The sequence below is a fragment of the Octodon degus genome, unplaced genomic scaffold, assembly GCF_000260255.1.
Source record: "Octodon degus isolate 3935 unplaced genomic scaffold, OctDeg1.0 scaffold00119, whole genome shotgun sequence".
NCBI classification, from domain to species: Eukaryota; Metazoa; Chordata; class Mammalia; order Rodentia; family Octodontidae; genus Octodon; species Octodon degus.
The window spans coordinates 2,967,315-2,980,033 of record NW_004524695.1 but is presented as its reverse complement, the minus strand read 5'-3'; the positions used below and the strand labels follow the sequence as shown (position 1 = coordinate 2,980,033).

General features: G+C 42.5%; 2 protein-coding genes across 4 annotated transcripts in view; one reads left to right on the top strand and one right to left on the bottom strand.

Annotated features, from left to right (window-relative positions):
• Window positions 1-7,156, top strand: part of Mrs2 (MRS2, magnesium transporter) — a 17,742-nt gene extending 10,586 nt beyond the window's left edge. The window contains exons 6-11 of one of the 3 annotated variants that reach the window (XM_023699977.1): window positions 470-564; window positions 1,516-1,632; window positions 3,241-3,393; window positions 3,627-3,744; window positions 6,239-6,352; window positions 6,974-7,156. In XM_023699977.1, coding sequence (XP_023555745.1) covers window positions 470-564; window positions 1,516-1,632; window positions 3,241-3,393; window positions 3,627-3,744; window positions 6,239-6,352; window positions 6,974-7,084 — 708 coding nt within the window. In that variant the 3' untranslated portion in view covers window positions 7,085-7,156. Of the gene's footprint in view, window positions 1-433; window positions 565-1,515; window positions 1,633-3,240; window positions 3,394-3,626; window positions 3,745-4,280; window positions 5,274-6,238; window positions 6,353-6,973 lie in introns of those variants that run through there. The other 2 variants (XM_004640146.3, XM_023699978.1) reach the window with 2 other exon arrangements.
• Window positions 7,157-10,443: 3,287 nt separating this feature from the next.
• The window catches only part of Gpld1 (glycosylphosphatidylinositol specific phospholipase D1), a 57,370-nt gene continuing 55,094 nt past the window's right edge, over window positions 10,444-12,719 (bottom strand). Inside the window, exon 25 of the mRNA XM_012516674.2 lies at window positions 10,444-11,447. Coding sequence (XP_012372128.1) covers window positions 11,367-11,447 — 81 coding nt within the window. The 3' untranslated portion in view covers window positions 10,444-11,366. The remainder of the gene's footprint in view (window positions 11,448-12,719) is intronic.

Here is a 12,719-nt window from a genome sequence, read left to right as displayed (position 1 = left end):
TTTTTTTGGTCTTTTTGTGACAGGGTTTCATTGTGCAGTTCAGGTTGGCTTTGAGCTCACTTCATAGCGCAGGCTGGTCTTGAATTTGCAGTGATCCTCCTACCTCCGCCTCCGAGTGCTGGGATTATAGCCATGAGCACCCATGTCCTGCCCCCATTCCTTTCATAGTTAATTGTCTGTAGGGGGAAGACTCTTGATAGTTCATTCCCCTCAAGCAAATTTAAGCCTAATGGTGGCCTTGCATAGTGCTTGTAACCCAGGAAGTGTAGCTGTGCAACATCTATAAAAGGCTTTCCAGCACTGACTGTGTTCTGGCATGTCAGCAGCATTTCTAGCCATTAGAAGCTTCTGTATGTGACCAGAGGATTCGCTGACCCTAAGTATTCTAAAAAGGTTGTTTTTAATTCTTATGAAAGGTCATGTTGTTATCTAGATCAACACCCTTCAGGGGAAACTTAGCGTTTTGCAGCCACTGATCCTCGAGACCCTGGAAGCTTTAGTGGACCCCAAACATTCTTCTGTAGACAAAAGCAAACTGCACATCTTACTGCAAAATGGCAAAAGGTACGTGTGGGTGGCTGACCGAGTTGGGAGGTAGAGACGGCTCTTACTGCACTCGGTAACCTAAACAGTGACATACTTGGCAGCAATTCCAGATAAGATCAGTGTCATTCCTGCCTGTTGTAAAAAATACCAACTATTATTTTTTTCAACTATTTTGATAATGAATTTTTTTTACTTTATGATTTACTCTTCATTGCCATATTTTGCTATAATGATTATAAAAATTATATGGTTTACATTACACGGACATTTTAAAAGATGGTAGCATAGGTGGGAAGAGCACTTGTCTACCAGGTATGCAGACCTGGTTCAAGCTCTAGCACTGCAAAGAATTTTAAAAATTTCTGAGTATTGGGTTATTTTATCAGTTAAAAGGGAATTACCTCAGTTGGTGGTGTAAGTTAGCTGTGGGATGGTTGCCTGGTGTACGCACGGCCCTGGGTCCCATCCCCAACACAGTGAAGTACTGTCCTTAGGTTATCACAGCATGATCTTCCGCTCAAGTAAAAGTTTGAATTCACAGTGTTTATATATTTCTGGGACATTAAAAGATATATTTGTATAGCTGGTTAATTTTTACGAAGAAATTTAATTTCAATTTGAGGATTGCAGTTTGGGATTTTTATGTTTTACTTTGTTTTGTTTTTTTGAGACAGAGTCTTACTATGTAGTTCAGACTGGTCTTGAACTTGGTATGGAGCCCACATTGATCCCAAACTCAAGGGAATCCTCCTGCATCAGCCTCCTGAGTACTGGGACTAGAGATGTGTGCCGCCATACCCAGCAGGGAATGAGTCTTTAGTTCCATGAGGATTAGAATGTTTTACAGTGAGCACTTACCCAGAGTGCTAAGCTGACCTACTTGATAAGATACCCTGAAGGCATTATTCTTAGGCAAAATGTATTTAAAGGGTTGTGCTGTTGATCATTTTGCTGTAACTATTCTTACAGTCTGTCAGAGTTAGAAACAGATATTAAAATTTTTAAAGAGTCAATTTTGGAGATCTTGGATGAAGAAGAGTTGATAGAAGAGCTCTGTCTGACGAAGTGGAGCGACCCCCACATCTTGTAAGTACGATGCTACTTGGTTGTTTATTCCCTCAGTCTGGATCTTCCATCGCTTCTTTCTTAGGATGGCCTTTCATAGAAAGTAGTGTGTTGGGGAGCAGAGGACATGCACATTTTCTTCTCCAGCTGCTTCCCATTTTCCCTGTGCAGTGTTGCATCTGGCTAGGTTTAATGATGGTCTGTTGTGTATGACGCCCCCAGCACTCAACCTTTCCTCATTAGACTGCCCACTGCATGGGCCTGGGAACCTGCTGAGATAAATAGCTAGGAGCTAGTAGTGAAGAAGAGAAGGTGGGAAATGGCAGGATAAGGAAAAGATTAATATACTGCCATAAATTCTGTTTGATCTAATATCAAAATGCTCATGCTATAAACTTTTTTTGTCTCTTGGAAATTTTATGTATAACATCCCCTATTATGCATACTCAAGTTAAAGTTTACATTTTAAATATAATAGGTGGCTTTTTTTCTTCGGGGCTAGGGATATAGCTTAGTGGCATGCTCTTTGTGCAGTAGCATTGGAAATTCATTTATACAGACAAGCATCTTTGTAATGAGTGTTTCTGTAGTCTGTACAGATCATGTGAACATTCTGGAAAGTTGGTTATTTTTAACCTAATTAGAAAATACTAAGATTAAAAAAACAATAGAACTAGGGGCCCATGAGGTAGCTAAGCGGTTCGATTCCTGGCACCGTATGCCATGCCACTGAGCAGGCCAAAAAATACAATAAGACTAGGAGGGTAGGTCAGGGGCAGAGCATTTACCTAGCCTGCAAGAAGTCCTGGGTTCCGACCACAGAGACAGAAGGTAAACAGGGTTGCATAATGTGTTGGCCTGTAGCATTTGGGTACAGCAGCAGAACCTTGAACACACTTGCTTTGCCAGGTTGACATATCTCATGTATGCTTTTTTTAAAAATGTATTTAGTACAGGGATGAGACTCTTCTAGTGATCCTCCTGTGTCATCCTCTCCAGTACTGGGATTACAAATGTGTGCCACCATGCCTGTCTCAATGGCCAGCTTGGCTTGTGCAGGGGTGGGCTTCCATGGCATGTGATACTGGGAATCAAACCCAGGTCCTTGGCGCTTGCCTAGGCAGGTTCTTAGACCACTGAGCTATCTCTGCAGCCCCGAATATGCTTTATGATACAAGTATTACACAGTACTTCATTCTCTTGTCCTCCCTAGTAGTCCTATCAATATAAAAGAGACCAAAATATATATTGATTTCATACAAAGTTTAATATTGTATGTTCACCCTGAAATGGGAGTGTGCTTTATGTTTGTTTTTGAGTTTTGGCTCTGGTGTACCTGGTAATAGTTTTGGATTTTGGATTTTCCTGTAACAGATGGCATATGTTTATATGAATCTCTTACCGTGAAGCTGACCAGTCTTTGGAAGGCTGGGATCTTTGTTGTTACATTATCTGTGTATGGTTAGGATCAGTGACACAGCCTGCCAGAAACTGACCTCAGTCACAGCAATAGAAAAGACAGCTGGTGGCTGACTGTGATGGTGATGCACTAGTTCTGGAAGCACTGGTAATAAGTACCTATGATGAGCCCGCTGAGAACAGACTAACTTTGCTAACTCGAAATTGTAGTGAGAAGAGCAGTGCTGGGATCGACCACGCAGAGGAGATGGAGCTGCTGCTGGAAAACTACTACCGCTTGGCTGAAGACCTGTCCAATGCAGCCCGGGAGCTCAGGGTGCTCATTGACGACTCTCAGAGTGTTATTTTTATCAATCTGGACAGGTGAGAATGCCTCTCCTGAGACAGGCTCTGCTTTATAAACTGATTGTTGTAAGGCAATAAAGTCTTTAAGGAAGTGTCAGTTTGGAGGGAATTACACATCATGATCTGTGATGGCCACTACACAGAAGCAGTGTCTGGTTTGCTTGCTTTCTGAAGGTGTAGGTTTAACCCAGGTGCTCTCGATTAGATGACTGATGGATTCGCTCTGAGATCTGCGTTGTTCCCCCCTCTAGCCACCGGAACGTGATGATGAGGTTGAATCTACAATTGACAATGGGAACCTTCTCTCTTTCACTCTTTGGACTAATGGGAGTTGCTTTTGGCATGAATTTGGAATCTTCCCTTGAAGAGGTAAGAAAATCTTATTTTAACAATTTAGGGGTTATTTTATGATTTTTTTGTGTATGATTTTATGATCTTTTTTTAGTGGATTTTTTTAAACAGTCTAAGTTGTATACTCTCATAGCGAACTAAATATTCATTGTGTCTCAGAATTCAGGTAATACCTTATACCTATTACAATATAAATATAAATACAGTGTGCATTACTTTGTTTCCCAAGATATGTAACTGCATGAGGAAGTTTGATAACATACAGTGAGGCAGTGTTTTTCCTTTTTATGTATCTGGCAGTATACTTGGAAATTTGCATGTTGTATTTGGCTCAATCATCACAACTCTTAAAAATAGATATATTGTGTCTACGTTGTAGGTGGAAAAACAGGAAAAGTTAAGTAACTTGCCCCAGGACCCAGAGCTAGAAAGTAAGAGAGTTAGGATTTCAGCTCAGAGACAGCTTTCCACTCTGCTCTCCTGCATTCCGTATGCTCACAGCACTGCGCGCTCTGAGGATTTTCAGAGACTCTCATTGTTCTGTTTTCTGGCAGTGATCTGAATGTACAGTTGGCAGCCTGGTGCCTGATTCAGTGCGCATCAGTCCAGAGGTCTGCTGTCCCTTTCTGGCTGTCACCCTGATCCAGTCTACATCTTCCCTCATCAGGACTGCTGTACACTTGTAACGAGAGCTCTTTTAAAAACATAAATATTATGACACTGTTTCGTGGCTTTCAGGTAGCCATAAGATCAAATCCCTTGCTCTGTGTGGCATGATTTGGTCTGCTCCCCTGTAGCCTCAGCCACTCAGGACAGATTTCCAAAGACTCCTCTGACACGCTGCCCCAACACTGCTGCTGCCCTGCCCTCCCGTCGTTATTGCCGAGTTAACTCCTACTCATCTCTCAGGTCTCAACTTCCATCATTGCATAACCCAGACAGAAAATATAATGTCCTTCACAGGTGATCCTGTGCTTCCCTCTGCACGGGCTCCAGATTTGCAGTGCTTATTTAAAATCTGCAAAAGATCAAGCTCCCTGAAACAAAGTCAACACTAGTCATTACTGATGCTTCTTGTGATGAAATGTAAAAGGAGGAAATACATTTGTTCATTGGTTCAGTCTCTTCACAATACAAAAGCTTTTCTTACAAAATAAAGTGTCTAAATTTTTCCAATAAAAGACATACTGCCATTAACTCACCTCAGAATACTCACTCCACCCTTGCTTCAAGTAGGAGCATCCCATTGTTCTTGGCTGTGTCTACAGCAGATCTGGAGGTCTTCTTTCATGAGTGTCTTTACTATGTCTGACCATAAATGTGGTGACTGCTGTTGCTGAGTGTGGAAAGGCAGACTCGTAAGGACATTAGTGTGTCCTCGCCTACATTGTTCACTGGTTCTGGTCACCTGTGACTTTGGGCTCTTGTCCAGAGTCAAAATGACCATAAAAGTTACATGTTTTGAACCAGTTCAGGATATCAAGGACAGCCATGTCAGCACAGCTAAAGACATAAAAGAGGATTTGAACTGCTTTAATAAGTGGCAAGAATGATAAGTGTGTTTAAAGTGCTATTCTGAGAATGATGGCATTACCTTTCACTGTAATAAATTTTTAGAATATAAATATTCATTGTATTTTTTGATCATACCTCCTATGTTAATGTCTCATATGTTAAGTACTCAGGGCTGCTTTATGCTCATAGAGCAGTAAGTCCCTGTCCTAATGAAGATTACATTATAGAGAAGGAGAGAGGTAATAAAGTACATTCAATGTTAAGTGCTACAGGTAAAGGGACAGGTAAAAGAGCAGGTAAAGGGACATAGGATGCTATGTCAGTACCATCTTAGAGAGTGTGTAATGGAAGTGACATTTGGTAAATGTAAGTGAAGAGTGAAGGTGGGAAAATCTTGGAGAGCATTCCAAGCAAAGGGAGCCATGTGTCAGAACAGCAGGAGTGAGCTGAACTTTTCCACACCAAGAAGGTCACGGAGGCTGAAAGATGTTGCATGGGGGAGAGTGGCAAAAAATGAGGCCAGAGAGACAGGGCTGCAGTGTCCCCGAAATTGGACCTCACCTGAAAGATCTCAGAGTACAGGCTCACTAAGAACATGGCCATGTGGATAAGGTATATATGGAACGTAAGTTAATTTTGTGTTTAGATTCCTGATATCTACACATATGCAAATGTTCCAGTTTTGAGGACTCAAAGCTGAAAATTCAAATTAAGTTGTATGTGCTTGTGATTATTTAAATTTATCTCTACATATGTAAACAGACTGGAGAGAAACAGTAAAGGCAGTTGCACATGGCTTCTGGTGATAAGAAGTATTTAAGCCTGGAGATAACTTCACCCTCTGGTTTATTCTGATTCGGGGCCTCTGGGGATTACAGAGGTACTTGGTTTTAGTTTGCTCTGAATAACAAGTTTCCTTGGCATTCTGGGGCAGTAATAGTTGAAGACACTTTAAGGAACCTGGCTTGTGTGATGGAAGTAAACTGCTCTCCTTTAGGACCACAGAGTATTTTGGCTGATCACAGGGATCATGTTCATGGGAAGTGGCCTCATCTGGAGGCGTTTGCTTTCATTCCTGGGGAAACAGCTAGAATCTCCTTTGCCTCCTAAGGTAAGATGGGTATGGCTTACAGCTCTGTCTCAGTTACAGTCAGGGGCTCTGCAGTCACACAGGCTGGCCTTAAGTTGTCTAGCCCTGCACAAGTTACTAAACTTCTGTAAATCTCCAATTTCCCTTGCAGTTAAATCACTACTCCTGCTTGATAGGACTACTGAGAATTAGGTGAGATAGTATGTCCAGCGCAGTGCCTACACAACAAGTCAGTGGATTGTGTGCAGAGCACTCTGGCAAGCATGGTACACATAGACAAGCGTTAGTACCTCTGGTGCAAGGTTCTGTCTTAACCAGAGTAAGATGTACAAAACGTTTATATTAAGAAAATATAGGGCTGGGAGATGGCTCAGTAGAATAAGCGCGTCCCTGGCAAGGGCCTGAGTTCAATCCCCGGTTCTGCCAAAAAGAAAAAGAAAATATAAAGCTTTCCTCACCTGTTTCATCCTGTTTCATCTGTGTATTTGAAGATAACTCCTTGGGCATAAGTACTTAGGATGTTGACATATGACTATAGTCCTTCCTTCAATATCATTTTACTAGTGGCAGTTCTTTTTTTTTTAGTGGCAGTTCTTTCAAGAAAGACCCAGACTAAAGTGAAGTTTATCCTGCTTTCTTTAGATGTCCTCTTTACCTAAGAAGACCCTCCTGGCAGACAGAAGGATGGAAATGAAAAACAGCCTCAGGCCAGATGGACTTGGATCGAACAGAAATATCCTCACAACCCGTTAGCAACAACCTGGTGGAGATTAATTTTTTTTTATACTTAAGATACTTTTATAGAGCCATACACTTGAAAAAAAATCAAAATTTAAATTATGGTGTCTGATAATGTTACGGCCATTGCAATACTAGGAACTGATTGCATTTCCAGAATTCTGAGTAAATAGCCAAGGGATTGTTTTATGGAAGGCCAAAAACCACATTTCCTCTGGACTTAAAAATACTGTTTTTATAGCTAAGGTGTGGGACATAGAGAATAATTTAATGCAGAAATAGACTTCTATAGATTTTATTTATACATAAAAGTGCAATCTCATGCTGACCAAAGCCTCAAAGTTTGCAAGCTCATAGTTTCTGAGGTCACGTGCTGGCAGTTCTTAGCATAGGAAACCTTAGTACAGGGAATTGAAGTGAACTCCTGACATGCTAGCACAAGACTTTGCTGCCCTTAAGCTCTGGCAATTTGTACTTTAAAACCCATCCTTGGCCTAACCTCCTCTTCTTTAACTTGCCCCTCTTTTATACATGTACATAAAAAGAAAAGACGAACAGCGTTTCACTCTCTTTACCCCAGAACTATTATCCTTTGCTTGATTATAAATAGAGCCTTTGGAAGTAAAGTTGAAAGGAAGTTTTTCTTTCTGTTACTGTTTTATAGCTAATTGATTTTCTGATCTCCAAAGATCTTTAAAACCATCTTGCCCAAAATGAAAATGTACATAGTTCAACTAATTCTATGTGTGTACTTCAGAGGTTAACAGATGAGTGCTCTAAAACAAGAGGACAGGTAACTGTTAGAATTCTGGCACTTACGGTCACAAGAAGATTTTATTGTTCTATAGATTTTATTTATACCAGTAAGATTGGTTTTAAACCAATAATACTTGTTTAAAACAAATGGCTCACATTTACAAGTCTGAAAACTGTATCTTAACATCTTACCTGCCATTGTATATTTTTTGGAGGTGGTTGTCCCATACTAGAATGTTACAGTTATACATACCCCCAAAAGTAATAGGATGGCCAGAGCAGCCCTTGTACTAGAGATGAGAGTAAGCAGCCCTGCCCTGATGGTGCTGAGGGTACTGGTCACCCTAATGTGATGAAGTGTAGGGGTCCACTTAGCAGGTGGTTTGGTGAGAGGATAACAGTGTTGTTCCAGGAGCTGATTGGAAACATCTGAAGTTATAGCTAAAGCTCCCCTCACCCTGTGTGTGGCTGTGGGAAGCCATTAGAGGAGGGCTGGAAAGGACTGTATGGGTAGAAGAAACAGTTTGGACTGGTCTTAGGCCTCTTGGCCTCACTGTGGGTCAGGACACCCTCACAGTATGGACGCTGCAGTGGGAACATGAGGACCTCCAGCGTTGGAAATCCTACTGACTGTCAAGATCATCTTTGAGTCTGGGTGGATTTTACCTCATAGGGCATCCTTCAAAACACTGCAGTCTCACCACTGTAAATAATAAGCACTGTGATCTATGAAGACTTGGAATCCCAGAGCACAAAGTTTAAGATCAGGCTTAGGGTTGAATTTTGATCATTTTCCTTCCCTAGTTTCTAGGCTCAGGTAAAATGATTCTAATTGGTCATGTCCCATTAGTAAAAGTAGTGTAACTACCTCAAAAATCTGATAAATGGAATTTACAGATTTTTTTTTAAATTCTTGAAGGTGGTTAGGGCAGAAATGATTTTAAAATATCAGCTCTGCTTCCTGATTGCAGAGTATTTCTTACAGTATAGTTCTTTTGGATAATAGAACAGCCAATACCAGGTGATGCAGCATATTGGTTGTAAATTCTGAAGTAAATAGAGAACTTTGGTACTTGAAAGAAAGGTAGTAAAGTGTCAAACACTGGGATATGTGAAGAAGCAAGCACTTCAAAGTATACCCATACCACGCTTAACATAAGAGTTGTCTAGCAGGCTTCTGACCCAGTATGGACAGAACTGATGTCCTTTTGCTATGCTGTTAGTTACCTTTTGCTTTATTTATTCTTGATAAACAACAGGCTGTGAAATAACTATTAAAAGGTTTCACATTAAAAACATACTGTTTTGTGTTTTTCTAAGAATTAGAACTTTTTGTTTTGGAGTAGCAGTGTTAACGTCACAGTTTTACCAGGCATGTTGGTGCGCATTGACATCCCAGCTCTCGGGAGGGGGAGGCGGGAGGATGGCAGCAAGTTGGAGGCCATCCTGGCTACATCATGAGCTCCAGGTCAGCCTCAGCTACACAGTGAGACTTTGTCTCAAAAAAAAATAAATAAATTTGAACTTAGCATTTCCTTCACTCTGTAGTAGCGGCTCAGCAGCGACCTGAGGACACAGGGCCTGTGGCTCCCACACAGCTCCATCTCGCCTCAGTCACTCTCATCACTGGGCCTGTGATCCAGAGGCACACAGCAGGTCCAGTCCTGAGGCCTTGAAGGCAGTTGTTAGGTATAAGATAAATAGAAAATGGAAATATGTAAATAGCTCACGAGAGCTTAATGTGAAGGTAACCGAGATGAACTATTGTACATGTTCAGATTTGTACAAATGAGAAAACCTACCGACCTTTCCCTTTTAGTCATTAAGCATTTCAGAGCCAGCGATTACAACTACAGTTACTATTTAGAGGAATGAAAATTTTATGTAGCCATTGAGATAAAATACTAGATTGTCATGTATTTTCTGTATACCAGGTTTTTTGTATTTATCATATAGACTGACCTTCGGCAGTGGAACTGTAATTTTTGACAGGATAATATGGCTAAATGTCCTCTAAACTTAGGAATGTGCTTCCATTATTACAGAATTTTAACCTTTACTATATGCTTGTTATTTGGAATGCTCAAGCACTGAGAAAAAGGCAAATTCTGAGGTCAATAATGGTCAGGTTTAACACACTCCCCCTGGTAGTTCAGAGCCACCCAGCAGCAAGACATACCCACACAAGGCTTGTCGTGAACACCATTCAGTGCTGCATGAAAACCCTGACACCAGTGTGGCAATGGCAATGTGAAAGAATGCATCCTCCTCTGAGATCAGTGCTGATAAAAATGGGCCTTCATCCTGTTCAACACTCAGATGTCTCAGCTTGCAAGTAAGCCAAGTAATTTTTGGTCCACTAAAAACACTTCTTTAATTTATTTTTTATGTTTTCTGTATTTAGGACAGCGGAGTCTACAGCATCTAACTATATAGATTGAACTCATAATGATTCTCCTGTTTCAGTCTCCCAAGTGCTGGGATTACAGGCATGCACCACCACGCCCAGTCTCAGTTACCTTCTCAGCACACCCTGCAGGTGGGGCCCGCACGGCACACCAGGGATCAAACCCTGGCTGTTGCACTCTGCCTAGGCAGGTGCTTTAGTCCCTTGAGCTATTAGGCCAGCTCTAAAAATCCTTCTTTTAAATAAAAATAATTTTTCACATTGGTTGAGTGACCAGTACTTCGTGCCCAAGCAGAGGCCATCTCCATTTGCCACTCCCTTGGGGAGCCTGTGACTCACCACTATGTGGAAGGCATAGCTGTGTGTCTTCCTGTGTTGGCCCACCTGGTGCACACAGTGGCTTTTTCTTGGTTACTAATTTAACCTTTCAGCTAGATTTTACATCCTCTTTCCTCCTTCCCATCACTGAAAAGCACCTGAATAGCCTAAAAGGAGGATATGTTCTGTGCTCTTGGCCTCGGAGGGTTTGTCCATGGTCAGTTGGCTGTAGCTTTGGGCCTGTGTTGAGGTCTGCATCGTGTGGAGCCATGTGGTAGAGTGGTGGAGAGCTGGGCTCCCAAGACACCCTTGAGGGCTAACTCCCTGCAGCCTGCTTCTTCCAACTAGGCCCAGCTCCTACCGTCTCCACTGCCTCCCAGTAGTGCCATAAGTGGGGGCAAAGTCTACAACATGAACTTGAACATTCAAGTTACAAATGCTAGCATCTAGCAATGAAAGGGATTTTTTAAGAGATACTGTGTGGAGACTGTCCTGGGACTTGGCCACAGAGAGCCCTTCCAGGCATCAGACAAGTGTCAAGGTTGTGTGGCAAACTGGTCAGAGCACAGGCAATAGGCTAGAAAAGAAGAAAGGCTGAAACGCAAAGCAAGCACAAAAGGAAACTTGAGAAGACATAACCAGAATGCCTGCTAGTTCACAGCTTCTGATGGAATCGTTTATTTCCAGATGATTTTGAGTCTTATTTCCAGGAGCCCCACCACAGCTCTGCTGGTGTAGCAGCTTGTCCACCGGAATGCTCATCCTGGTGACAACTTGGAATGAGGCCGAGGGGCAGGGAGAAAAATAGAATGCACTCTAGCTGAGGCTATAGACATGCAGTGCTCCAGAGAGCCGGGCTCCCAAAGAACTCCTTCCAGCAGCAACGACAACTTGGTTCTGTAGGAAACACAACAGAGTCCATGAGTCACTCATGTGTCTGTCGGGTTCCTACTGCCATCTGGGCAGCACACTATGCCCTGGAAATACGACACAGCATGGTGCCAGATCCCACTCTTCAAGCATAAGTGCCCCTCTCTCTTTAGCTACCACTTTGTGGATCTGCAAGAACCACAGCCGAAGAAGTTCACCTGATCCCCTCTGGCACAGAAGAATAAAAGAAAACCACCGACACAGGCTTATTCTGGTCTTTGCTGTGTGGTACAGTATAGGTGGCATAGGCAGAAGACTGAAGACTTCCTCACAGGCTGCCTGTGTGCGTTCACACGACCGACGCACTGCTGAAGTGTTACAGCACCAGCCTCCCAGCTGCCTTCCATACCTCCTTCTACGGATTGTTCCACACCTTCAGTGATCTCAGCAAACTCTTCATGCTTACTACCAAGCGTGATTCATGAGGGATGGGTGATCCAACTATTTTGGTTAGAGAAAGGAGTGACAGTTTTTCACTGACTGACTTACATTTTTAACCTCCCTTTAAGAGTTCAGAAATAATGGCTAAAGTGTGTTGAGACTATGGTGTCAAATTCTAGGCTTAGCCCTTTGTCAGTTAAAAGGGAAAAATTAACCAAATGGCAATTTCTTCTCTTCCCTTATTGATGTACTGATTTACTAAATGTGCTTATATTTTGGGGGTGACCTCAACCTCCATTTCCTGAGCAAGCTCTCCTTATTCTTCAAATCTTACGCTCCCGAGCTGCTGCCCTTGGCCAGGCTGAGTCTTCGTCTCCCCGGGCACAGCGCAGGGCCTGTGGGCTCTGCAAGGCTGGTCCTGACCGCCTGAATTGGACGCTTATAGGGGCCAGGCCCACAGCCTGGGTCTTCTTGCCTGCCTTGTGCTCAGTGTAGCACTGTTACACAAACTCGCTTAGCCCACTGACAGCAGCGTCCTGCGACAAGGTTTGGAAATCTGAGCAGTGGCAGCATTTCGTAGGCTCATGCGAAGGCCATCTACTTCTAGTTGCTGCTGCTGCTAGTTACATACTGCTCATTTATTCTAGAAAGGAAGCCGTCTTCAGTCTTCAAAATCATGGCTTCCACTCAAGTAAGTCTTGGAGAAAGGACACTCCGATCATTCTCCAACTGTCAGTTTCTGGTTTTAAACATTATATACTTAATCTATCTACGTTGACCATGCTGTAGTGCCTCCCAGTGTCAGGTATGTACTGGGAAAGTAGAGGAATTTTAATATTGACCCATGTGGATTATAGG